The sequence below is a fragment of the Athalia rosae genome, chromosome 7 (assembly GCF_917208135.1).
Source record: "Athalia rosae chromosome 7, iyAthRosa1.1, whole genome shotgun sequence".
In the NCBI taxonomy this organism is placed as follows: Eukaryota; Metazoa; Arthropoda; class Insecta; order Hymenoptera; family Athaliidae; genus Athalia; species Athalia rosae.
This window is the reverse complement of record NC_064032.1, coordinates 82398-108812: the sequence shown is the minus strand read 5'-3', so window position 1 is coordinate 108812 and position 26415 is coordinate 82398. Positions and strand designations below refer to the sequence as shown.

The 26415-nt window shown below is 36.6% G+C and overlaps 7 protein-coding genes across 26 annotated transcripts; 3 read left to right on the top strand and 4 right to left on the bottom strand.

The window, feature by feature from the left end:
- The first annotated feature begins 93 nt into the window (after nt 1–93).
- On the top strand, nt 94–3078 carry LOC105685667. The gene is made up of 4 exons (XM_012399987.3): nt 94–461; nt 689–811; nt 891–1074; nt 1189–3078. The coding sequence occupies exons 1-4, from the start codon at nt 389–391 to the stop codon at nt 2873–2875; spliced, it is 2067 nt and encodes a 688-aa protein (XP_012255410.2). The 5' UTR covers nt 94–388; the 3' UTR covers nt 2876–3078.
- A 198-nt stretch (nt 3079–3276) lies between these two features.
- Nucleotides 3277–4586, bottom strand: LOC105685670 (translational activator of cytochrome c oxidase 1). 2 transcript variants are annotated; one of them, XM_020852193.2, is made up of 4 exons: nt 4160–4586; nt 3840–4086; nt 3592–3751; nt 3277–3516 (listed from the first exon to the last, which is right to left on the bottom strand). In XM_020852193.2, the coding sequence occupies exons 1-4, from the start codon at nt 4338–4340 to the stop codon at nt 3430–3432; spliced, it is 675 nt and encodes a 224-aa protein (XP_020707852.2). In that variant the 5' UTR covers nt 4341–4586; the 3' UTR covers nt 3277–3429. The 2 variants fall into 2 exon arrangements, with proteins under 2 accessions (XP_020707852.2, XP_012255420.2); XM_012399997.3 differs by having other exon boundaries at nt 3277–3496; nt 4160–4579.
- Nucleotides 4587–4699: 113 nt separating this feature from the next.
- Nucleotides 4700–11818, bottom strand: LOC105685665 (endothelin-converting enzyme homolog). Of its 11 annotated transcripts, XM_048657888.1 has the most exons (14): nt 9673–9814; nt 9458–9590; nt 9132–9303; nt 8766–8975; nt 8405–8685; nt 8242–8340; nt 7990–8160; nt 7760–7908; nt 7447–7669; nt 6919–7378; nt 6698–6844; nt 6444–6583; nt 6316–6357; nt 4700–5799 (listed from the first exon to the last, which is right to left on the bottom strand). In XM_048657888.1, the coding sequence occupies exons 1-14, from the start codon at nt 9675–9677 to the stop codon at nt 5740–5742; spliced, it is 2292 nt and encodes a 763-aa protein (XP_048513845.1). In that variant the 5' UTR covers nt 9678–9814; the 3' UTR covers nt 4700–5739. The 11 variants fall into 11 exon arrangements, with proteins under 11 accessions (XP_048513845.1, XP_012255391.2, XP_012255399.2 ...); XM_012399968.3 differs by lacking the exons at nt 4700–5799; nt 9673–9814 and adding an exon at nt 11589–11818 and having other exon boundaries at nt 5947–6357; nt 9458–9571; XM_012399976.3 differs by lacking the exons at nt 4700–5799; nt 9673–9814 and adding an exon at nt 11589–11818 and having other exon boundaries at nt 5947–6357; nt 9132–9288; nt 9458–9571.
- Nucleotides 9943–17180, top strand: LOC105685672. 6 transcript variants are annotated; one of them, XM_048657902.1, is made up of 4 exons: nt 9943–10122; nt 16474–16574; nt 16656–16812; nt 16905–17180. In XM_048657902.1, the coding sequence occupies exons 1-4, from the start codon at nt 10111–10113 to the stop codon at nt 16986–16988; spliced, it is 354 nt and encodes a 117-aa protein (XP_048513859.1). In that variant the 5' UTR covers nt 9943–10110; the 3' UTR covers nt 16989–17180. The 6 variants fall into 6 exon arrangements, with proteins under 6 accessions (XP_048513859.1, XP_048513860.1, XP_012255425.2 ...); XM_048657903.1 differs by having other exon boundaries at nt 9989–10122; nt 16701–16812; XM_012400002.3 differs by lacking the exon at nt 9943–10122 and adding an exon at nt 15920–16284 and having other exon boundaries at nt 16701–16812.
- Nucleotides 12296–15737, bottom strand: LOC105685669. 2 transcript variants are annotated; one of them, XM_012399996.3, is made up of 6 exons: nt 15597–15737; nt 15378–15430; nt 15172–15252; nt 14861–15081; nt 13734–14654; nt 12296–13619 (listed from the first exon to the last, which is right to left on the bottom strand). In XM_012399996.3, exons 1-6 carry the CDS (start codon nt 15669–15671, stop codon nt 13342–13344), a joined length of 1629 nt encoding a protein of 542 aa, XP_012255419.1. In that variant the 5' UTR covers nt 15672–15737; the 3' UTR covers nt 12296–13341. The 2 variants fall into 2 exon arrangements, with proteins under 2 accessions (XP_012255419.1, XP_012255417.2); XM_012399994.3 differs by having other exon boundaries at nt 12296–14654.
- On the bottom strand, nt 17176–17886 carry LOC105685673 (mitochondrial import receptor subunit TOM7 homolog). Its single transcript, XM_012400003.3, has 3 exons — nt 17599–17886; nt 17436–17484; nt 17176–17341 (listed from the first exon to the last, which is right to left on the bottom strand). The coding sequence occupies exons 1-3, from the start codon at nt 17696–17698 to the stop codon at nt 17326–17328; spliced, it is 165 nt and encodes a 54-aa protein (XP_012255426.1). The 5' UTR covers nt 17699–17886; the 3' UTR covers nt 17176–17325.
- Nucleotides 17448–21076, top strand: LOC105685668 (aspartate--tRNA ligase, cytoplasmic). 3 transcript variants are annotated; one of them, XM_012399989.3, is made up of 13 exons: nt 17448–17518; nt 18023–18194; nt 18557–18598; nt 18679–18763; nt 18831–19014; nt 19119–19221; nt 19317–19635; nt 19722–19893; nt 19976–20123; nt 20201–20390; nt 20472–20552; nt 20613–20724; nt 20803–21076. In XM_012399989.3, the coding sequence occupies exons 3-13, from the start codon at nt 18561–18563 to the stop codon at nt 20964–20966; spliced, it is 1596 nt and encodes a 531-aa protein (XP_012255412.2). In that variant the 5' UTR covers nt 17448–17518; nt 18023–18194; nt 18557–18560; the 3' UTR covers nt 20967–21076. The 3 variants fall into 3 exon arrangements, with proteins under 3 accessions (XP_012255412.2, XP_012255415.2, XP_012255414.2); XM_012399992.3 differs by having other exon boundaries at nt 18023–18225; XM_012399991.3 differs by having other exon boundaries at nt 17491–17518; nt 18023–18117.
- Nucleotides 21077–26415: the final 5339 nt, after the last annotated feature.

Here is a 26415-nt window from a genome sequence, read left to right as displayed (position 1 = left end):
ATCTTCAATCAACGGCACTATTAACTAAATACATGCCTCTGTCTGAGGCATGAATTTTCATATTCAAATCTATTCGAACGATTCTTCGATATCGAAAGATATCGTTATGTTCGATCTACAATAATTGTTCCGATTATCCAGAAGTCGATGCGTGGGCTATAATCGAAGTTCGTTACTGGTTCGTTACGTTCCAAGGGGTGCCAAGAGTTGTGGTTAGTGCACTTTGCATTGGAATTGAACACGCAACCTGTGTGCTCTATAGAGCTTGATTAATTTGATGGCTAAATAGTTTCTCTGTTAATTAGTGAAAAGTCTGGAGGATTATTGAATGACTTACATTCTTAGATAAACAATTCAGGTGCCCGTTTCAAAAAATTTTTTTGACGATATGGCGATGTTAGCTGAACCTCGTAGTAAACAGAAATGGATTTTAAACCCACGAGGCAACCAATGGAGTGAAGGTAAATAATTTACCAACGAAACGTCAGATGACTTTCATTGTAGAATTGGAGTTATTTTATGATGATCGAATTTGTTTTATTATAAATATCACGCCTCTTTTTCTCAACAATATTTTGGAGATTTCACCTACTACGTTTCCCAAGCTAGAAACTTATTATGATTTCCCTCGTTTTCAAGCACGCAAGTTTGTTAAAACTCGTTGATTTTTTTGTGTAAAAATAATTAGACTCCTGCAAATTCGGCCAGAAGATGCTGGAAAAGATGGGATGGACAAATGGCAAAGGTCTCGGAGCCAATGAGCAGGGAATGACCGAGCATATCAAGGTCAATTTTAAAAATAATCAATCAGGTAAGGAGACTGCTTATTAATTGTCACAAATGAATGACGAAACTGCTCCTGATCCACAACTTCTCTTTTTTGAATCAAGGTATTGGCTTTAAAGATTCTGGAGAACATTGGACTCAGCAACAAGCTGATTTCAATGATTTTCTATCTCAGCTACAGAAACAAAATTCAAACTCCTATTGTCATCTTCAAGCAAAAATTGAAGATATTGAACCGGAAGCAGAATCATTAGAATTGAAATCCAAGCAGAGTCGAGCCCGATTACAGTATGTTATTCAGAGGTCTTTGCATGATAAATAATGTGTTTTGTCAGACCAATTTTTATCTAACACTAAGTTCTATGCAGGATATGACAAAATTGTTCTCGTTTCTTTTTGTAGCTATCAAAAATTTATCCAGGGTAAAGACGTCAAGAAATACAGTTCCAAAGATCTTGCTAATATATTTGGACAAAAGGAATTGATAGATGCTAATAAAGCTTCAACTGTTGTGGAACTGGTCAATGAGATTAATCCAGAACCAACTGGGTCCGAAGATAGAACTGCTGGAGTTCTTACGATAAAAGGAGGAAATATAGATGATTACTTTCAAAATAAGCTATCAAATTTAAAAAAAAAACAAAGGACGAAGATGCGTATACAAAAAAATAATTGTAATAGCGAACACGACCCAAAATTAAGATTTGGGTTCGAATCTTCGAAAATTGGGGATAATTGTGATAGATTTTCTGACTGGATTCAGAAGACTCAAATAAAAACTGAAACTAGTGCCACAGGATCCAGGTTTGCTTTTGCTAATGAAGGACTTGATTTGGAATATCCAGAAAAAAAAGATCTTTCAAAGAATAGAAATGCTTTCAAAAATTCTTACCTGGATCCAGCAAGGTCTAAAAAAAGTAAGAAGAAATGCAGAATCACATTTTCCAACAAAAAAATTGTCAATCCCGCATTGAGCCTCAATGATGCGGGCAATGACAACGACGATGGTGTAGAGTTTGAGGTTTCTCATCTAGATTTTGGTATCGATAATAGCGCACTCGATTTGTCGGAAGAGAACGGCAGAAAAAGACGTGTAACTTTCAATGATCAAGTTGAGTACAACACTGACGTTATCAGAAAGAAAAAAAAGAAGGATAAGGGCAAAGGTAAATTAGATAAATTTGAAGTCGATAATAGCAAGCTTAGAAAGAAAGTAAAAGATACCGTTATGCCGATTGAAACTATATCTATGGAGGAAGCCCCAGGATTTATCAATGAAGCATTAGACATTGAAGCAATTAACGAAGAAATATGTGACAATGAAGTAAACGAACAAAGAACTAAAAGAAGTAAGCGTCAAAAGTATTGCAGGGAATCGAATTTGGAAACCATTGAAGAGATTTCAGAAGAAAATCGCCAACTTGAGGATTCTGAGGTTGGAGAAGTGGTGTTACTTGATAAAGGTCTTTCCAAAAATGCAAATATCATTCAACAAAATTCCAGGGCTAACACAAACTTTGAGTCTAATTCGTATATTACTGAGTCAGTAATTGAATCCACAATGATAGGCAGGAAAGAAAAGAAAGCAGAACGTGGCGAAATGATAGCGGAACTTCCAAGTAATATTAAAAACGTAAAAGAAGATGAACCTGAAAAAATCCGGAAAATTGATGGATCAGATAGTGATGACGTAATAGTGGAATTAATTGCGCCTATTGAGAGGAAAAAGAGAGCTAAAAGACATCGAAAATCAAAAGGCAAAGGTACTAATGATTTTTCTATTGTATTTGACGATGCAGCTTGTGAACCAGACATCGCAAGAAGTGGCACTGCGACCAAGAGAAGACGTAGTGATATTGATGGTGTACGAAAAAAAAAGCCAGAAATGGATGAATCAGTAGCCACAGAGAATTCTGAAAATCTAAACCGAAATAAATTTGTGACTCGAATGCCGAATACAAAAGGCAAGAAGTCAAGGAAAATATTCAAATCCCTTTTTGCCAGGGCTCCAACTTTATATTTCTCAGGTTCAAATATTAACAGAATGGCAGGCTACGGCGCTGACCATACAAAAATGCCCGATATTTAATCAATTTCTAATAATAAATCCTAATGCTGGCAATTTATTTATACCAATATTCACTTGTTGGTTTTCATGACCATCATTATCGCTGCTCTTATACATTGAATAATACACTATCTGTACATCTTTAATGCAAGTGTATATTTATATTATTGCTGAATTTCTTTTTTTTTTTTCTAATAAAATAGGTATTTCAAAACGTACCAAAACTACTAGTGATTTTTGTACCACTGAAACTTACAATTACTCAATTATGAATCAGGTTCCAAATTCTGTCAAAAGATTTTTACAGCAAAAAATGGAAAAGAAATTCACTTCAAAATATATCAATTCCGACTGGGAGAAAATACCTGTCTCTAACCATAAGATCAGGCCGACGCCTAAAAATAGTATTCAAACACGACAAATATGGTAAACATGGATTTATTAAGCTATATTATCGTGTAGTACAATGACATCTTCAATAGCTGTAAGTTTATCACACAATGCAGCTGCTAATTCTAAATCACTGTCGCTCAAGTCAATCATCTTATACGGAATATATTGCACACTTGATGATTTTACGGTATAATTGAGGTCCAACAATTTTTGTTTAACTTTGAACACCAGTCCTGGCTCGCAAAGAAACTATATGAACAACATGAAATCTGATTATATCTAAATATACGAACAACAGGGGAAGAAGTAAAGTAAGATGTTTCTATATTCAATAAAGTATATACCTGGAATTCTTTATCATCACCGTCCGTTCCTTCCACAACGTCCTCAGCATCTACTTGGATTGCATCTTCCACAGCTGTTCCTAAATTTCCTTTAATTTCTGTTGTCACAATTCCCTTGCGTTCAAACAAATGCTGAGCACCAGAATCAGCCGATGAACAACTATATTATATAAGCCAAGAATTGAATGATTCTTCTTGCTTAAACAGCCTTCACCAAATCCTTCAATTTTTTAATGATAATCAATTACCTGGTCTTTCGTAGCAAAGTGTTTAGGTTTTGTTTGAATGCCACCAAATTGTCAGTAGCATATTCCACTAAGACTATACACCCTCCTGGTCCTCGTATCTCCTGAATTCCCGTTTTGGTGGCCTCCTTAACAGCTTGAGCTTTTGCAAGTACATCCTTTATCGACGACATAGGCATATTGGACTTTTTTGCATGTTCTATAATTTGGGCTAACTTTAAATTGTTTGCTGGGTTAGCGTTCCTTCCCTCTGAAATTCGAGCAAGAATATCGTAGCTATTTTATGAAGTATATTTTTATTAATAAGTTTCACAGGTACGTACCTGCAATAGCAACAGACATCATGCGACGTAACTTATTAAAGTTGAGGGCGCGTTTTGCATCTTTGATTGCTTTGTCGTGTTTAATATTTGCCCACTTACTATGACCTGCATATCTTTTACCAGAATTTAATACGATGATCAAGTTTTTTCCGATTGTTAAAGTCCGCATGAGCTTGATCATCTCGCTAAAATATTATTTACAAAACCAAAAACCTAGTAATCTAAACTACTGAAGTGTCTACATAGCGATCAAGGAGGTTATTCACACCTCTTTGATAACGTTCATTTTTGTCGCAAGTTATGCAAGCTATACTGATTCGAAACTGAATTCGTCGTCGCAGACGACTGTAGTTCATCCGTAGTTCATTCCCATGGTGTAGTTCCATCTATGAAAAATTCAAACTCAAGTACATACATACGTACGCACGTATGTACATACCTGTCGTTAGGTGTGTCAAACGGTTGTGAGTATAAAACCATAATAGGGATGAAACACGATAAAATAAACGATGAAGTTTACTGTAAATTGTATAGATTATATTCATCCATGTATATGTATATATTTATTTTATATAATTTGTTTTCAAATTTGGTTACTCAAGTAAACATTTAAACAATAAACAATAGCTTCTCATATGATAAGAAATATTTTACTTTCACAAATTCACGTACACAACTGCAGATAAGAGATGTAAATATTACAACAATGGTTAGATTCAAATAATTTTGCAATTTTCAAATAGTTATAAATAATTCATCTCAGATAAGTAAAGTTGGTTGATATTTTACTTTTTTGTGTGTTGTTTCAGTAAACATTATGTCACGCATATGTTGAGGCAGCATCGCTCTCATTTGGAAATCCACGGTTTGGACAATGATTCCACAAGGGTGTTCATGACGAGATATGCATCTGTCTACATAGCTCAAACACAACAATGTATCAACATGGAACAAAAACTAATTAACAACTATAACGCAAACTGATTATTCGTTATGATTGAAAAAAACACAGCCAAAACTAACAGTGAGATGGTTAGAGTTATCTTTGAAATTCAAGGTGCAGCTGTTGACCAGCAATGTAAAAGACAAAAGACAAGATCACTCATTCTGGTATGTAATATGTCATTGTAATTGTTTGAAATCTACCTTGTTGGTGATGAGTTCCTTGAATCGGAAAATCAAGGAAAAGCTTTGCTTTTACCAACTACATGACTCAATGTTCTTCCCTGATGGTAATCGCAAGTTACAACAGGTAATTAAACCTCCTAATCATTTCTCAAGATAACATTTTGTCTGAAAAATTGTTTATTCAAATAAACACAAGGATTCTATTCAAATCGAAAAGTATGCTTGATTCCTCTTCGAACATCTAGCTTTGATTAGTATCACTGATAGTATTACATGGACGCCATAACAAGTCTAATACTGTTTGAAAAACAAACAAATAATTTTTCTCTAGCGGAAATTATCAGAAAATGATCCTTGTATATTTAGACCATATTTACTTCTCTGTATTCACATATGGAAAGAATTTTCCAGAGTTCCAGCTTGTACTTCAAATTAATGGGTCGATTCACCGATTAAAAAATGCTTGTGGCTTTAATTTGCTTCTGAGGCGTACACATACTCTGAATCTGTAACTGACAATCAAATCAATTCGCTTATTTCACAATTGAATGATAGAATAGTAACAGCGCGATTAATACGGATATTTTACTCCATATGATTTCTTCCTGCTCCTCAACCGAATCCAACCAATTCCGATCGATTGATTTACCCAACTCTAATTCAGCTTATAAATTAAAACTTTATTTTTCAGATGGACTTGGAAGGGGCAAATAAAACGATCGCCACATTGTTTTACAATAGTTAGGTGAAAAAACTGTCTACTAAACTGTCTCTGTTTTTCATCAAGAACCTTAGACCATTTCCAATGTATTGGGGTAAGAAAAAGGCTATCAACTCGTGCTTAGATTCTTCTAAACTGGCTGTCATTTAGAGACAGCGACTTATGCATCTCATTACCATACTTCACACTTATCAACAGGATTCATTTTCGAACCCTTAGGACAGTTAAACTCAGCTGCAAACTCTGGAGAGTTCGACAATGGACCTACTACCCTATACTTGGAAGAGCAGTGAGAATCCTTTTCTACCTGTAAGCCCACTGTCTCCGACATTGCTGCGGAACACCAGACCTGAAATCATGGTTGTCGGTGAGTAAACAAATACTGGCATAGAGCTAAGTATTTCATGCAAATATATCAAAGCAATTTTTACACACCTGGGCAAAGCTGACAAAAAATAATTGCCGATGAGTCAGATTCAGGCCAGGTAAGGGAAGTTGATCTTTGTAGCTCTTAGGTGTCGATAGGTATGCATGGTACGCTGCGGTCAGTCCTCCATTATCTGCGATATTTTCACCTATATTAGGAAAAAGAAATGAACACATTTATCACATAAACTTGTAAGATTGCTTGTAGCATTTCGAAGAATTGATACTTCTATGGAACTTGTCTAGTGTCTCGAATTAGTTACCTAGTGTTTGCCTGCCATTAATATGCCTTCCTTTGATTTCAAATTTGTTGTACTGCTCGACGAGGCATTCAGTCCTGTTTTTGAACCTATCAATTGTAGCATTATTCCACCACTTATGTAGATTCCCATGTAAGTCATATTCCCTTCCTAGAAAATGCGGTAATAGTTATTCGACTATTTCATCACCTACAATTACAGGTAGAATAAAATTTATCGCTTACCTTGATCATCAAATGCATGGGTAAGCTCGTGTCCCATAACTACACCCATTCCGCCAAAATTAAGACTCTTAGGATTTTGAGTGTCGTAAAATGGACTTTGTAGAATCCCTGCTGGAAAAACTATCTGATTTTTTGTTGGAGTGTAGTAGGCGTTTACGGTGGTCGGTGTCATTATCCAAGAAGTTTTGTTTACTGGTTTGTCTAATTTTTCCAAGTTCCTTTTCAAATTATACTGATTCACCCTGATATTGTTCCAGAAATACTCATTCACTTTTATCGTTAGATCTTTGTAACGATCGTCCAATTCGCTCGCGGTAAGAATGTAGTCTGGGAACCCAATCATGTCTGTAATCGCGTTAGCTTTCTCTTCCGCAGATTTTCTCGTCTCGGCATCCATCCATTCGTGATTTTTTAGATTTTGCGTAAATGCTCGACGAATTTCATCTATCATTCCCTCGGCCTAGAAATATGCAAAACTATCGATCAAAACTATCAGTAAAACTACGTTTGATATGCAAAATTTCTCACCATAGTTTTACTCTGCCCATGGAATACCTCACGCACAAACATTGCACCGATTGCAAAGCCCATAACGTTGTTTGTGTCACTAACACAATATCGCCATGGCTCATCCCCGCCTTCCGATCCAATCAGGGCTTTATTTAATCCCTTATAAGCGTCTCGGAATGGCTTTGATAAATACGCTGTTAACGAACGTACCGTTTGCCATATCAAGTAATTATTCAATATGCTGCATCAATAGATAATTGTTTGTAAAAACGTCCTAATATTTTAAGTCATACGATGTGTTGAGAATATTCATTGGTACATTCAAACTCACACTGTTCCCTCTTCGGTCTTTTTGTAATCTTTGATGAGTTTCGTCAAGTTCACAAAATACTCCGGAGCATAATTCACAATCATTATTTTACTATTTACTTTTTTGCTAACAAGCCGCATCGCATTTTGAAAATACTCCACCCATGACATCTGTAATGTGCAAAGGCAATATCAATATTTTTCTGTTACATAGTACCCAAATACAATTCTTATTAAAGATTTATCACTCACAAATGGAGCTTGCTCTTGCAATTCACTTAACGGCATTAAATTATACAATTTTTCTTCGTCTCTCCTTTCTGCTTGTGGAATTGTAATCTCTGCCAATTTTGTTTCAAAATCTATTATATCTTGCATATGTTTTCGCGTTGTATTCTCCTCCCCTCCAAGTAACACTCCAATCTGCAAATAAGTATCAAGTCATTTTTTAAAAATATAATTAGCAGTACCGTTTCACGAACAAGAAAACCGTATGCGCAGTACCTTTGTCATGTATTCCAAATACTCAGCTAACAGTTTAGCATTTTCGGTCTTATTCAAGTAATTATCTGTTGTAGGTAGCGTCAATCCTCCTTGATCAATCTGTAAATGTGCAAAAACGGTCATTTCGATCTACGTCTTTGACGACTGTTAATCTCTCACTCACTTGAATGATATGTTGGCTGCTATTTTTGTCATCTTCATTGACCGACCAAGAGAAAAGACCACGCATATTGTATTTATTTTGAAGTATGTGCATACTGTTCTGTAGAGACCATGTGGTTACATTGAAGTCTCCTGATATGCTCCAACCACCAACTGTTTGCAACAAACTTATCATTGGTTTTGCTCCTAAAGCTTCAATTGTTTCATTGGCATCCATGCAAGACATGTAGTATAGTTTGGCCTTCCTCTCTGCTTTGGATTTGAACTCAATTGACGGTTTTTCTATGGTAAAAATATGTATTAGTTCTTAATACAGGCAAATGACAATGAAACTTTTTCTTCTTCTATTGAAATGTACCTACCAAGGACGGTTTTTACAACAAGCTGATTCTTTTGCTCCAATTTATCAAATGTACCCCATGTACCCTTTCCACTTGGAATGGGATTTTGCTTTAGCCAACCCCCGCAAGCGTATTCGTAAAAATCATCACACGGATCCATAGACTTATCTATGCTGCTGATTATCGACGAAGCTACCACTACACAGTGCTCCGTCAGACAATGGGTACCATCTGTAAAGATATTCTTCTCAAATATTAATCGAGTATTAGATAATCTCTGAAATATATGAATGTCAAATAAGCGTTATGTAGAAAAATGAACTGAATTCAGTGCTATGATATGATATGAAATTTTCAAAACTTATTCAATCATCTCAGTTGACCTACCATCGCCATGTGAGGTAACGTGCAAAATTTGAGCATTGTCCCACCCACTTTTGCTGCTTATTACAATTGACATTACTATCACCATAAACAGCAATGCGGTGCATGTGACGACTAGGCATTTCTCCATTGTACTCCTGGCTCTCCATAGCGTTGTGCCCTGTACAACACCTGACTGTGTAACAGTGGTAGAGTTTTATTATTTCAAGTGCCATAAGCCTTTGATCGTACAGAATAAACCGATAAAAGCGAATTTCAAAGTTCTTATTACCCTTGAGATATGAGGCTAATTATATTCGTTCAGTTTGTTATAATTTATTTATACTTACAGTATGATATCTTATGTGAGTCGCAGAAGTGCTTATTCCTTCGCTGTTGAGAGCAACGGAGCCGATACTACTGCTATCTTCATCTTCAAATTCTGCTTGCTTATATCTAGTCATCTGAAAAATAAGCGATTTTCTGTATCACTCCATAGTGTTAATTCAACTCTGGTGATAGATGATGGACGAGTATTTTCAAGAACACCAGAACAAAAAGTTACCCCATACAATATCTGTGCGATAGGGAGTATTTTTTCACAACTGTCAATTGTAATACGTGCTACAGAAAAGTTGTTCCAATATTTAATTTATTATCGTGTATTTTTTTTTATTCATTCATAAATTGAATTTCACAGAGGTTTTAATTTTTATTGATTTGCTGCTCGAGTGTAAGAATTTTTAAAACTAGAGGCGCACTTTTAATGTGCTGCTTCAAGTGCTAAAAGCAAACTGAATGCCCCGCTCTGTTTATTTGAGACACCACTCATACATGTAAGCGGAAAACCAACGTGTTCCCCGATAATCTTGACAGATGTGGTTGTATACGTGTGAGAATATAAACTAACTACTGGGGATTTGGTGTTACAATTTTAGAAGAAAAACATACACACCGATCAATCTAGATAACCCATGATCTGCTGTTAATTTTAAAGGCCAATATGACACATAATGTATGTATAATACGCTTCACATATCTATTATTAAAATGAAGTACTAGAGTAGCTATTATTAAAACCAGATAGGATTTAAAAACGACCTTACGATTATGAAACAGTTTCTGTAGCCTTTGTTTGGACTTGTTAGCTCAAAATTCTGTTTGAACTTTTGCCGATAATTTAATACGTTATTCAATTATTTTAAATGTCGAAATGATGAAGAAACGAGATCAAAGCATAAAGAAACCGTTGCCTACTTTATGGGAGATCACATTAGCATTACATGCATACATGAAAGTATTCGTTTGAATCTCAGATAATCATTCATATTATTTGTTATTTTGTACTATTTAAGTTGAAAATGACAGTATGTCAGTCGCCTTTAGAAGTTGAACTTGCATATATCTACTATTTGTGAGCCAAGCTAAAAATAACCCATCCTTACGTTGGCCAGCCTTTGGAAATTTGCAGCATGATGCACTTATCTTGGGATTATGAATTTTACCAGAGCTCGATTCAGAATCCTCAACCCAAACTAACTAACTGAACGCAAAGATAGCAATGGGTCGTATTGCACCGACACTCTAAGCATGTTGTGTCAAATTTGTATTGACTGACAGGATGCAACCACTTAGGTCTGGTAGCACCTCTTACTAAAGCTAAGACTCTTCACTAAATAATACGATAAGTATACAGATTTATAGAATCAAAAGAATATTACGATACTCGGCGCCTCAACAGCATGGATTGATACCTTGACGTAATTGACCAATTTGAAACCGAGTCATGTAGTACGAAATTTTCAAACTTACCATATACTTAATTATTCGCATTATAATTAGTTTTGTCATCAGCATCGTTGTCACATCATGTATACTATACTTTGAATAGTTGAGATTGTAGAAAATATACACAATGAATGAATGTTTGATTGCAGCTGTGTGGTAGTAGAAATTGATGTTTTACTATCAGTCAAAACATTTTCAGTGGGATAATTTTACGTAAATTGTTGGTCAATTATGCGGTTGTTCAACTGAATAATATAACTACTGAATAATATAGTTGTTACGCATACGCTCAGATGTAAAATTCAAAGTGTAACAGCCTGAACATGGATGTATATCTCTTCTTGAAGAGTTACACTTGTTGTTTTCCAGGCTTAAGTTATAATTATCACTAGCATTTTCTAGCACAAAGCTCACCGTTGATTCCCTGTCAGTAAAATTTAATAGGAATATCTGTACACCTGAAATCTACACCAAAATAACAATACCAGAATTATTTTTCTTCAGATAGCATAGACTATCTGACATGATTATATTTATCCAAAACAACAATAAATTAGAGCAATTAAAAACGATACCGGTGTGTTGATGTTATGAATTTCTGCTTATTTGCCAATTTCTGCCTGATTAGTTTTCATTGAATTATTACTGGGTAGAAATGATCGTCAATTTTTGTTTTAAGCTGAATCTACTCACCTTTACTGACATGTTGTAATTTCCAGAGAAAATCTACTATAATGTTAGCACAGTACAGCACCATATATGAATTGATGAATTTTTTAAAAATTCATTTATCTTTATTTCTACTATGCTTTAAACGGGATGCATCAAGGAACTTTGCATATTTTCAAACTAAGGCATTTTCACTTGTAATCTCAGTGAAACTCAGAGTATTTAACTGGTTTGCTTTGACAATATTCAAAGGGATGTTCCCCCTCTACTAATCCCGATATTGATTTTCACTCTGTAGTGTTATGGCTCTAGTTGCCATCTTGCCTATCATTTGAAACAGAGCTATTGGAGTTGTAATGTTTAAACAACAATCCCATAAATATTTATACCTACATCTAGTATGTATAAATGGAATTTGTTTACAATATAAAAATGAATTCCTTTCCAGATATTATGCTTGGTAGAATGCACCTGACAGTAAACCCTCATTCACATTACAAGACTTGATGTCATGTATTTTATGAGAACGTGAAGGATTTCTGAGGAAATAATACGATCTTCATTTTCATGGATGAATCCAAGTGTCCAGAATCCATGTTAATATTGATGTCACCTAAATCTACAGGGGATTATTATCATATAGTATATGCTTATAAAGAATTATTTTCGTCCCATCTTTAAAATAATTGAATTGAAAAGCTTTTTTTTAAATAAACTAACAGGGTTGTGAATAAATATTTCAAGTTTTTTTTATTGTAGTAGAACTTGGTTTTTACATTAGGTACAATATCATACAGTGGTATTTCTTTCTTGTAGTAGAATGATTCCACGTATTACATAAAAAGGACGTATGTAATGATAGACTTATACATTGAAGCTTTTGTTTCTAATTTATGTTTAATTTTGTATTTTTTTTTTTTTCAAATCAATAGCCGCATTTTAAAATATTTTGTTTCTATAATATTTTCATACATACCTATCATAGGATTCATTTGATCTGAAAGTCTTTTACAATAAATTAGGAATTTGATACAAAAAATAGTTGTTTATTATTTTTAATCGCACTAAAGATAACTTTTTTTCGGTTTGATAGGGATATCATCTTGATTTAATCCTGTCGTTGTGGTTTGGATTCTATTGGCACATTCATTCGTTCTTGAAACATTTTCATTCTTTTGAATATGTAAAATAAACTATTTCATGTATACATGTAAAATCAGCTGTAATTGATCTGGCCTTTTCACATTTGGTTCACAGTGAAGAAAGTACAATTTCCACTAATCATAATAAGCTATTGATCAAATCAGGAATAAGGATAAAAAGTTTTAGTTATAAAATCGTTTTCTTTGATATGATGCTCTATTAATTGCTTTTACATCTAGAGCTCCGACAACGGTGGGATCGTTCTGCGTTTTATGTGCGAAATCACATTGTAAAATGACAAGTTTTACGATTGATCGAATAGATACCCGAAATCCTCAAAAATAAGCAGTTAAATCTTGTAACGAGAACCGCATGTTTTCAGTTCATTTTGCACAATTCTAATTACACATATCATACATGTATATGCGTATCATTTGGACAAACGTACATTCAAATATTACATCATGCACGGACGACGTATTCGAGGGGAAAAAAAAACAGTTATTGCGTGAGTTGTAGTACAAAATAATTGCCCAAATTAGACTGAAAATGAGTGTATATTTAAAAAATATCAATTATATTTCAAGTATATCGCTATTATAAAGATCATTCGTTTACTTATTTATTTACGATCTTAGTCAAGTGACTTTGATCTGCCTAATTTAATTTGACTTTCAAGATTTGTGCTCGTGGACCTTTGTGCAGGTGACGTTGGAGGGTAGTGCTGATAGTTTTCAATTATATTTATCGGAGACAAAGAATTAGTTTGAACATTTGGCTCAGGAGAAGGTAATATCACATTGCTGGATGGATTGAGTGCAGAAATAGTTCCGCCAATTTGTGCTATACATTCTTCACAGTTGGAATCATTTTTTATTCTCCCCGAAGTTGTGGCAGCCGATACCTCTGACCCTATTTTTGGAATATTTTCTAACATACCCTTATCATTCTCACTGGTAACTGTGTATCTATGAATATCGCAGTATTTTTCTTTAGATGCGACCAAATGCGATGTTCCAGACCTACCTTTTAGTGAACCACTGTGTGTTTGATGATATCTCAATGTAGAATCATTGGCATGGGTATCGCTATTTGAATACCTAAATATTTTCGGGATTCCGGGAATTTCAGAATCAAGTTTCGTTCGGATGTCATTTGTGCGCTCTTCGGTTTGCTTGATTTGCGCTTCCAGCTGATCGAGTGTAAGTTCTTCCGCCTGATTAAGGGAGCTTGTGAACGATCTGATACTGTTAACCCTAGAAGTAATTGTTAGATTTTTTGAGAATTGACTGCTGGCGCATGCTGTAATTGAATGACATTCAAATGCATTGTTTGAGTTGAATTTAGCTCCAACATTTGTAAATGCATCTGGGCTAGATTCACCACACTGTAACCTGACACTTGTGTCTCTTATTTCAGGCCTATTTCCTAGGACACAGAATGGCAACTTCTTGATAATAGTTTGCTGTGGTAAACCTGCTCTTGTCCCAGAGGCTGTGTTTCCCTGGAAGCAGTTTTCCATGGGCATACTTCCACCAACTCTTAATACTTGCTGGACATTACATTTTTGTCCAAAGTTCTTGTTACCAAAATTTTGGTAATTTTCTAGCTCGTCTGAATTCGAACCACAGCTGCTACGCCGCTCAACGATACCCTCTTCAATATGAATCCTTGTAGGAAGGCTGCTATAATTATGTGAAAAACAGTGTATCCCATTTTGGCTTTGCATACTTGGCATGTGTTCGTTTGTTCTTGATTGTTCTTGTGCCGTTGGACTCATTATTTTTCCTCGAGTTTGAGCGATTACGGTCTCGTAGCTCGGCGGAGGACCGTATAATTCGTAATATGGGCAGTTGTTATCATTAGATACGACATTTGTATTTTGAAATTGTGCAGAACTTGCAGCAGCGCCGCTGTACGCTGGTGGTGTTGTGTTCCTTTGAGGACCTGTTGAGAAAATCATATCTATTGTTATTATACTATAAAAGTTCTGAATTAAGTGTCTTCCTCCTTTGAGAAAAAAAAAATTATCGAATTATAATCCTAGAGATTTTAATTGCGACATATTGAATTGAATCGATCATTCAACATTTTTTTTTGTCCCTTTCAGATACTACCCCTCAAATTTGAGCTTTTTCAATATTATATTTCACCTTTCCACATACGGTGTAAGAGGACGGTATTCCGTGCAGGATTGTACGTTACTCTGGCCTGCTGTGCACGGCATGTAGATCCTCTAAGAGTGCTTTGAGTCCTTGAATTAGATGTTCTAGGTGGAATTGTTGATGTAGATGGTCTATATCTACCTTGTAGCCAATATCGATACCACCATCCACCTCCGGAGCATACCAGAAACATAATGATGACCAAAAGCCTGGTCACAGATAAATCATCATTAATTATAATTTCAATAATTTGAAAGATGTGCCACATTGTTATTTGTATAGAACTGAATAAGACACACCAATAATACCACAAATGATAGATTTGAAATCCTGGTGACACACAGCATCCAAAGTTGCAGCAGTATTCAGTCCTAGGACATCTGAAAAATATTTATCTGCTGTAACTAACGTTCCACTGATCATAAAAACTATAGATAGTAAATCTGTTATAATCTAATGAGCTCAACAGATTTTGACAGGTAATAAAGCTCACGGTTGAACTCACACATAATATTTTGGCTCTCCGTGTATTTCAAAGGCACAGTATTTTGCTTCTACCTGGAACCAACGACACACTGGTCTTTGAATAATTAAAATATTGGGAAGGGTGATGCGTTGGTTGAAGGAGTATTATTACTTATTCGAAGAAAATAATTAATTGATTTGAGACGGAAAAGAACTAGAAGAGAGAATGTATATATTGATTCACTGGGCTTCGACTTACGTGTGTTAAGCACTCAGACATCGCTGCTAATATTGCTAGCTTCCTTCGACTGGCCCACATTTTATTTCGAATCATTTATTAATTACCTCCTTTTAATCAAATTACAAACGAAATGTATTCATGCTCTGTTTTGACATGATACCCATCTCCCTTTCCCTGCTTGTCATGTGCCAGCAACAATGTACCTCATTTATTGATTTTCACATCTCGAGGTTGCGCTGGGCTCTCGTCGTTCAAATTACACCACGAAAGGAAAAGAGCGCCTACGTCACATGTACAAAATGGCTGCTGAGACGTCATAAATAAGCAAAATGGCTGCGTCCTGGAGAATAATGAACTGACAGTTGTCAATCACACCACAACTAGCCTTGAAAGAAAAAATAAGAAAGAATAGTACTTATCAGAATAATGACACTAATTTTGATTATTGCAGTATACTCGTTTGCCGACGGTGTAACATTATCTTCGTGAATATTTATCATTAGATTCGTTAGTTTTTTTATGTAGATTTTATCAATTCTCTCGAACTATGTAACCCAGGATCTCTGATTTGTAAATTGTGTGTCAATTTATAACAATTAGGAGATTTTTGTTTTATTTGTAACCTGACCACGGCATGTTACAACTTACAAAAGAAATGGGGTACCCCACAGGAATATTTCTCGCTGTACTTTTACATTTCACTTCGGTAATATGATAATAAAAATTTTCCATTTAGTTAGAATAGTTTCCATAAATCCTTATCGACGTTTACAACGCTACAATAAATGGTTATCTTCAAATATCAGAACACCACCTTCCCTTCTGAGGCCAGAATTTTGATATTCATACTCCTTGCAAAAATTCTTATTGTCATTAAGCCTTTTTCATGTTTTAGGTAACTGCTCATTACTGTGAATGGAACACATGTAAAGCAACAGAAACTTGCTGCGGCGACAACATATGCTGTGTTAGCACTGACTTTATGTTCGATGTAATGTAAGCTTTAGAGTTGTCTTGTTTTTCACAAACCTATATTCATATGGCTCAATTTATGCATATATTTGGTTTTCCAAACAGCGCTGGTGTCAGCGCTTCTCTGGCTCTGGTATTTTTGTGCTATAGCCTATTCTTCATCTGCCGCTATTCCTGTCGAGTTGGATGCCCACTGCTACTACTGATGCTCAATAATTATAAAAACTCATCCAGCGACATTGAGTCCCCAACGGCCAACTTGGTAAGTGGGTATTGTAGTCCATTAAATGGAAATTACTTCACATAAATAAGCTAGGAGGAAGCGAATATGGAAATTTGTGACATTTGCTTCAGGCTGCAAATGACATGCAACATGATGCATATAGGTATTCGGATCCACCCCCACCGTATTCAGAGGTGGTACAAGTTGGAAGATGAAAAAATTGGAAGAATTTTAAATCTGCAAATCTCATCGGGATTCAGGACATTTGTCGACCTGTCATCGAGCTCATAGAATTGACATGATTTCTAACTCAACATATTGACTGGCTAGATGATGAATTTCTATATAAATAATTATTTGTTGGCAGTAAATAAATATGTAGTTTTGATATACAGTTATTGATTCAATTGGCGACTAAATGTTTATTACATGGCAATTTACAATCAATATGATCAGAACTTAAGTAAACATAATCGGGTATACATTCTAGTATGGTTTAATGAATCATCTATAAATTTTGAAGGTGTCAAGTGGACGGCGACCTATCATTATTTACTGCCAAAGCAGGCTGAAATAAATAATAACGATTAGTATTGCTGGCAAAGTAGTTAAAGGAACTTATCGATCAACAATTTTGATTCCATGGAAAAAGGAAGACCTACTTCATTACAGACAATGGAGGCATTCCTGGATCAGCACCTTTTCTAAAACCTGCAAAAGAAAAAGATAGCACATCGAAATTGTGGTAATCAAATAATACCTACATATGTACTACAAGAATTTGCGAATCATATAGAAAGAACTTCATGAATGAGGTTTACTAACCTAGAAAAAGAACTGCTGGAATAAATCCCCAATGAAACACAACTTTTGTCACATTCACAACGATGGATATTTTTTGTTTGGTCTGTGGGCTGAACGACATTTTCTGCGTTTTTGTCAAAATTTAATTTCAAACACCGTGACGTTTAATTGACCTCTTTCATGCGAGGTCAGACGAGATAAATGAAAATCTTATCGAGGATTTGTCCAGTGGCGATTGATGATACGTGATACCCAAGAGACATGTGATACTAATCTCCATACGCGTACCCTATTCTCCTTGGTGTTACCGTGATACCCAAAGGTGATAATACCAACGATAATACCGTTGTGATTACTTCAGTATTTTGTTGCTGGATGGGGACACTAAAGTATCTCGAAAAATATCGCTATGCAAGATTATTCTATCATGACGTTTCCTTTGCAGATGTGGTGTCATATGTATGTACCTACGTACTGCTACACCCTGGCAATAATTTTGAGGAAATCTTTCACGAGTTAAAAGTCGACAGGCGAATACAGGTATACGTCGAAATCCTAATTTTTGTCCGAAATCTGTATCGGAAGAGCTACCAGTCATCGCTCGGTTGTTCCGATACGTGTGTATAAATTGCTTCTACGACTCATTAGGTTACATTTTAATTATACAATTTTATCAAACGATCTATAAAAGATATTTTGGGCAGTAACATATTTGACCAGCCATTTTTTGCTCTCTAGATTCATTGTCATCGATAACTCGATCGTAGTTCTATGAACCGTTCTTCGAATAACTCGTCAATTTTTATAACCTGTACAAACGACACTGTTCCTTGCATTCAAATATAGCGTTCGCTATTGGTTTATGAGCCAATTGAAACATTGAACGTAACTTGCAGTTGTAACGTCAATATTTTATCATACCAGCACAATCTTCCATTACCTACTTAGTTTCTAAAATCATCCGTTCATTTTTTAATAGTGTAATGGGTGAAAACAAGCCAGAGGAAGCTGAGTGCAAGGGGTATATATCCATTTTTGATCTCTCATAAACACTTATGTGTGGTAAAATTACTTACCAAATTATTTACTATTTAATTTTAGGGGAGAAATTTCGAAAAATGCACTCAAGAAGCGACAAAAAGATGCAAAGAAAGCTGCGGTCAAGGCTGAACGACAATCTCAGCTGGTAGATCTATCTTCTTAGCACTAATGTAATTCCAGAAGTATTATGGATATCTTTTCATTATTTACAGCAATTTGTTCAGCAAGCTTATGACGATGAGGACATATCGGCTGGAAAATATGGTCAGTTTGGAATTATTCGGAGTGAAGAAAAACATGAAGACAGAGTATTTATTCATATTAAAGAACTGAATCTAAATCTTGTTGATCAGACTATCTGGTTGAGAGGTCGTCTTCATACCAGTAGAGCCAAGGGTAAATATATTTGTATTTTGGGAAAGAATCACGTCTGAAGTGAAATGTTTACAAATATCATCCAGATTGACAATCTTGTTTGTTTGCCATGTTCACTAATTCAGGAAAGCAGTGTTTTTTAATACTGCGGGAGCAATCTTATACCGTTCAAGGGCTTGTTGCTGTAAATGATGAAATCAGTAAACAAATGGTCAAGTTTGCTTCAAAGTAAGTGCGATTGAGTATAGTTTGTGTAGTTTGAACAAATAGGTAGAACAATCAGTTTTATTATTTCCTATGTCTTTTTTTTCAATTCTTTTTAGCATTACAAAAGAATCAATTGTTGACGTCGAAGCCATTGTTAAAAAGGTAACCAAGATTGAGTCTTGCACACAAAAAGATGTGGAATTGCATATCAAGCAAATATTCACTGTGAGTCCAGCAAAGGCTCAGCTACCTCTGCAAATCGAAGATGCATCGAGATCTGTCAAGGTGGAGGAGTCCGAAGGACCGAACATAAAAGTGAACCAAGATACTCGTCTCGACAACCGAATTCTGGATCTGCGTACTCCAGCAAACCAAGCTATATTTAGGGTAGAAGCTGGTGTCTGTAAACTTTTCAGAGATATTCTGACTCAAAAGGTGAAAGACGATCTTTGTGAACATGAGATGCTCCACATTAGATTTCATAGCACAGGGGTGATAAATAAGTTGTACTTATTTTCTAGGGGTTTGTTGAAATTCACACTCCTAAAATTATATCTGCAGCCAGCGAAGGAGGAGCCAATGTTTTTACTGTATCGTATTTCAAAGGCTCTGCTTATTTGGCACAGTCTCCTCAACTTTATAAGCAAATGGCTATTGCAGCAGACTTTGACAAAGTATTTACCGTTGGAGCTGGTAATTGATGAGCGCGTACTCAAAATAATTTGACCAAGTATACAGGCCTCAAGAATAAATTGAAACTAATTTTTCTCCACAGTATTCAGGGCAGAGGATTCCAACACCCACAGGCATTTGACTGAGTTTGTTGGACTTGATTTGGAAATGGCATTTAAGTATCATTATCACGAAGTCCTTAATACCATTGGAGAAACTTTCACCGAATTGTTCAAGGGACTGCGTGATCAGTAAGTTCTCAGTAGTTTGAATGCTGTTTCAAAACGTTTACCTAAAGATTAAATCATCAGAATCCGAATCTTTATAGATACGCTGCTGAAATTGCTACTGTTAATGAGCAGTTCCCTGTCGAGCCATTCACGTTTTTAGATCCTCCGTTAAGATTAGAATTTCCTCAAGCGATCAGTTTGTTAGCTGAAGCTGGTGTCAAAATAGGCCCAGAAGACGACTTATCCACTCCCGACGAAAAATTATTGGGCAAGATCGTTAAGGCTAAAGTGAGTAACGGGATGTGGGAGGGATAACAATATGTTTCGTTTTTTCTGATAAGCGATGCAACTGTTAATTATAATTTTCAGTACGATACGGACTTTTATATACTGGATAAATATCCCCTAGCTGTTCGCCCTTTCTATACTATGCCGGATCCTAATAATCCAGTGAGTTATTCTATTGTTACTAAGCTACTTCGTTTTGCATAATTCAATTCTATATTCTAGCGTGCATCAAATTCTTACGACATGTTCATGCGCGGGGAAGAGATCATTTCTGGTGCTCAACGAATTCATGACCCTGATTTTCTGACTGAGAGAGCAAAAATACACAACATAGGTAAAGTGATGAAGGCGTTTTTATTGACTATCACTCAACATCGTAGATTCTTTATACGAGACGTGAATATTTTTTCAGATATTGAAAAAATAAAAGCGTACATCGATGCGTTCAGATTCGGCTGTCCACCTCACGCAGGTGGTGGTATTGGGATGGAACGGGTCGTGATGCTGTATCTTGGCCTCGACAATATTCGAAAGACATCAATGTTCCCACGCGATCCTAAACGCTTGTCACCTTGAGTCATATCACAAAAATAACCTCTATCGTTCCCTAAAGAGTCGACAGGGCAGAATATTTGGAAATGTAACAAAGTACGAGTGATTTTAATATATGCAACTCGTTCACTATACAGAATTGTGGTTTTTCTCGCGAATTAATAACGTACAATTGAAAGTACATAATTGAAATTCGAAGCGTCATTGGATCTGAAACATTTCACCGTGGAGGAATTTTAATTCATTCAAAAACATTAAAAGAAATAATTATTCACATTTCATGGGATATCGGCATCCTAGATTCATTCCCGATTTTTTGCGATTTTTTGCGATTTTTTCCCATTTATTTCTGATTTTTTAAAATATAATTGATATTTCCGCGGTTAGTGACGTGGCAACCCGGAGGCCTTCCTGGAGGTTCCCTGTGATCCAGAACCGAAGGTACGTCATCCTACATTAATTCCCGATTTTTTTCTGATTTTTTGCGAATTTTTCCTATTTTTTCCGATATATTAAATTATGTTTGAATTTTTCCGCCATTGTGACGTCACGTGGTCTGGTCGACTGACCGCGCCAAAGCCGTGCGGCGGATTTTTGGTGAACTAAAAACTCGCCGATACAGCTAGCGCCATGTGGCGGATTTTTCGTGAACTACTGAAGCGTCTAGCCTCGTGACAGGCCCCACTCGTTTCTCGACCACGTGGTCGGGTCGCAGGTGGCGCCATCTTTTTTTAGTTCGCCGTAATTCCGCAAGATGGCGCTGGTCGCAACTCGTTTTAGTAGTTCACGAAAAATCCGCCACATGGCGCTAGCTGTATCGGCGAGTGCGGCCACGTGACCAGCGGCGCTAAAATTCAAACATATTTTAAAAAATCGGAAAAAAATGGGAAAGAATCCGGAATAAATCCAGGATGACGTCCCATCGGTTCTGGATCACAGGACACCTCCAGGAAGGCCAGGAGATGCAGTAATTGGCGGATCAATTGAAAAATTGACTCAAAATCGAAAAGAAATCAGGAAAGAAAGGCAAAGATAGAAAGTATCCGGTCAACATCTGGAAACAAGTCTAAGGTCGTGCTACTCTAGCTACATGGCGTCAAAACTTACTGATCTAAGAACGCACTGATCAAAAACTCGTGACACACCTTTGACATTTCATCGAAGCATATCCTCTCAATCGAGTCGAACACAACCCTGACGTTGACGAATACTAATGATGACATGTCATTATAATTACTCCTTCATTCAGGTAATTGCGCTCTTGGTCTCGAGATGGAAAAGAGTCAGAGGATCAGAGGCGACAGTCTTCAGGCATATGCAATTTTTGGAATGGACAATAGATTTAAGCAACAGCGAAACTACTTGTCAAATTTATTTGAATATAGATGCAACGTCTGGTTGGAAAATGCAGGTTTGTCGGCTTCTGGCTCCTCCAGCATGTGGAAATCTATAAGCATTGGAATGTTCTATATTTGTTTCAGTAGAATCGGTATACAGAATTTCCCAGGTGATTGATGACACTGTTTGTTGGCAGCTAAGGTGATTTAATATCCCATGAGGAAATTGGAAGAATAGAAGAGAACTGACGACAGTTCGCAATGGGTTGGATCAATTATAATACCTTCTAGTTTCATCAGTCCAGTGAAAAAACGTATTGCTATTGACACAATTGCTAAAAACTCACTAATTGAGAACTCGTGACACACCTTTGACGTTTCATCGGAGCATAGCCTCTAAATCAAAGTTGAACACAACCCTGACGTTTTCGAATACTAGTGATGCCATGTAATTGTAAATATTCCTTTATTCAGGTAATTGCATTCTTGGTCTCGAAATCGAAGACAGTCAGAGGATCAGAGGCGACAGTCTTCAGGCATGTGCAATTTTTGGGATGGACAATAGATTCAAGCAACAGCGAAACTACTTGTCAAATTTATTTGAATATAGATGCAACGTCTGGTTGGAAAATGCAGGTTTGTTGGCTTCTGGCTCCTCCAGCATGTGGAAATCTATAAACATTGGAATATTCATACTTGTTTCAGGAACAAATGCTGTTCTCTGACTGAACTTTGCACGCTATGGCCATTTTTTCGCATTTCTGAGCGAAAAAATGGAGATCTCTCGACGAGTATCCGGAATTGCTCGGTCCAGTCGACACGCTCGTGTTTCTGAGGCCATAATATAGGTATCGTCATTTATTTTGTGTTTGAAAATCCACAGCTGCTACTTAATTCAATTTATCCAACGACCGGTCGATCAATAAGCTGATTCTTTGTTGCAGAACGTAGAATTATCAAGATATTTCGATGGTTCCGAGTTGTGTCTTGATTGAGTCGACGGATCTGAGTCGCTGCAAACAAACTACATGAAAATAAGATTGCTCCGGACATTTGGAAAGCGAAGAATACAGCTCCTTCGGGTCGAGAAAGCACGATTGATATTCTGCGCTTTGGTTTCTCACACATTTTGAGCCCAGAAATCCGACTGTGCTCGCCAAAATGTCTTGCTCATCGAATTGATCAAGTGATAGCAAATTCCCCACTGTAATGAGCAGAGAAATTATATTAACTCTGTAGCTTTAAGTCGTGCCTCGCTTAATTCGACGGATTTATGTTCTCAAGTTCGAAAATCGTAGAATAAGGTATTTTAAAACATTCGAAACATATGCTGTATTGCGCTAGCAAGATTGCAGAACCGCTGAGACCCTGGTCTTTGCTTCTATTGATTTCAGAGTCAATAATGAACTCTAGTTCCTAAAGTTTCGGCTTTTCCACATATTTGAGGCTCAGAAACGATGAAAATACTAATCCTCTGTTTAAATTAATTGACTGCTGTACTCTACTGCTTTGAGGAGTCAAAAAATTGTAATACCTTGATAGCTTTTAGTCGTTGTTCAATTATGTAATCAGATTCTAGTTTTCAAGATCAAAATACATACAACTACTGCCCTGTCATCATTATTTATTATTTTCCCCTCTTCTCCTGAATCTTTTTCAAGTTTTATCTAACTTCTAATGAATTAGTGGACTTCCTTCATGTCCTGTGAGCTTCTGACGCCCTGCAGCTAGAGTGACACGACCTTAGACTTGTTTCCAGATGTTGACCGAATATTTTCTATTTCTTCCTGCATTTTCTGATTTTTTTTCGATTTTTAGTCAATTTTTTGATTGATCCGTCAATGACTGCATCTTCCGGCCTTCCTGGAGGTTCCCTGTGATCCAGAACCGAAGGTACGTCATCCTACATTAATTCCCGATTTTTTTCTGATTTTTTGCGAATTTTTCCTATTTTTTCCGATATATTAAATTATGTTTGAATTTTTCCGCCATTGTGACGTCACGTGGTCTGGTCGACTGACCGCGCCAAAGCCGTGCGGCGGATTTTTGGTGAACTAAAAACTCGCCGATACAGCTAGCGCCATGTGGCGGATTTTTCGTGAACTACTGAAGCGTCTAGCCTCGTGACAGGCCCCACTCGTTTCTCGACCACGTGGTCGGGTCGCAGGTGGCGCCATCTTTTTTTAGTTCGACGTAATTCCGCAAGATGGCGCTGGTCGCAACTCGTTTTAGTAGTTCACGAAAAATCCGCCACATGGCGCTAGCTGTATCGGCGAGTGCGGCCACGTGACCAGCGGCGCTAAAATTCAAACATATTTTAAAAAATCGGAAAAAAATGGGAAAGAATCCGGAATAAATCCAGGATGACGTCCCATCGGTTCTGGATCACAGGACACCTCCAGGAAGGCCAGGAGATGCAGTAATTGGCGGATCAATTGAAAAATTGACTCAAAATCGAAAAGAAATCAGGAAAGAAAGGCAAAGATAGAAAGTATCCGGTCAACATCTGGAAACAAGTCTAAGGTCGTGCTACTCTAGCTACATGGCGTCAAAACTTACTGATCTAAGAACGCACTGATCAAAAACTCGTGACACACCTTTGACATTTCATCGAAGCATATCCTCTCAATCGAGTCGAACACAACCCTGACGTTGACGAATACTAATGATGACATGTCATTATAATTACTCCTTCATTCAGGTAATTGCGCTCTTGGTCTCGAGATGGAAAAGAGTCAGAGGATCAGAGGCGACAGTCTTCAGGCATATGCAATTTTTGGAATGGACAATAGATTTAAGCAACAGCGAAACTACTTGTCAAATTTATTTGAATATAGATGCAACGTCTGGTTGGAAAATGCAGGTTTGTCGGCTTCTGGCTCCTCCAGCATGTGGAAATCTATAAGCATTGGAATGTTCTATATTTGTTTCAGTAGAATCGGTATACAGAATTTCCCAGGTGATTGATGACACTGTTTGTTGGCAGCTAAGGTGATTTAATATCCCATGAGGAAATTGGAAGAATAGAAGAGAACTGACGACAGTTCGCAATGGGTTGGATCAATTATAATACCTTCTAGTTTCATCAGTCCAGTGAAAAAACGTATTGCTATTGACACAATTGCTAAAAACTCACTAATTGAGAACTCATGACACACCTTTGACGTTTCATCGGAGCATAGCCTCTAAATCAAAGTTGAACACAACCCTGACGTTTTCGAATACTAGTGATGCCATGTAATTGTAAATATTCCTTTATTCAGGTAATTGCATTCTTGGTCTCGAAATCGAAGACAGTCAGAGGATCAGAGGCGACAGTCTTCAGGCATGTGCAATTTTTGGGATGGACAATAGATTCAAGCAACAGCGAAACTACTTGTCAAATTTATTTGAATATAGATGCAACGTCTGGTTGGAAAATGCAGGTTTGTTGGCTTCTGGCTCCTCCAGCATGTGGAAATCTATAAACATTGGAATATTCATACTTGTTTCAGGAACAAATGCTGTTCTCTGACTGAACTTTGCACGCTATGGCCATTTTTTCGCATTTCTGAGCGAAAAAATGGAGATCTCTCGACGAGTATCCGGAATTGCTCGGTCCAGTCGACACGCTCGTGTTTCTGAGGCCATAATATAGGTATCGTCATTTATTTTGTGTTTGAGAATCCACAGCTGCTACTTAATTCAATTTATCCAACGACCGGTCGATCAATAAGCTGATTCTTTGTTGCAGAACGTAAAATTATCAAGATATTTCGATGGTTCCGAGTTGTGTCTTGATTGAGTCGACGGATCTGAGTCGCTGCAAACAAACTACATGAAAATAAGATTGCTCCGGACATTTGGAAAGCGAAGAATACAGCTCCTTCGGGTCGAGAAAGCACGATTGATGGTCTGCGCTTTGGTTTCTCACACATTTTGAGCCCAGAAATCCGACTGTGCTCGCCAAAATGTCTTGCTCATCGAATTGATCAAGTGATAGCAAATTCCCCACTGTAATGAGCAGAGAAATTATATTAACTCTGTAGCTTTAAGTCGTGCCTCGCTTAATTCGAAGGATTTATGTTCTCAAGTTCGAAAATCGTAGAATAAGGTATTTTAAAACATTCGAAACATATGCTGTATTGCGCTAGCAA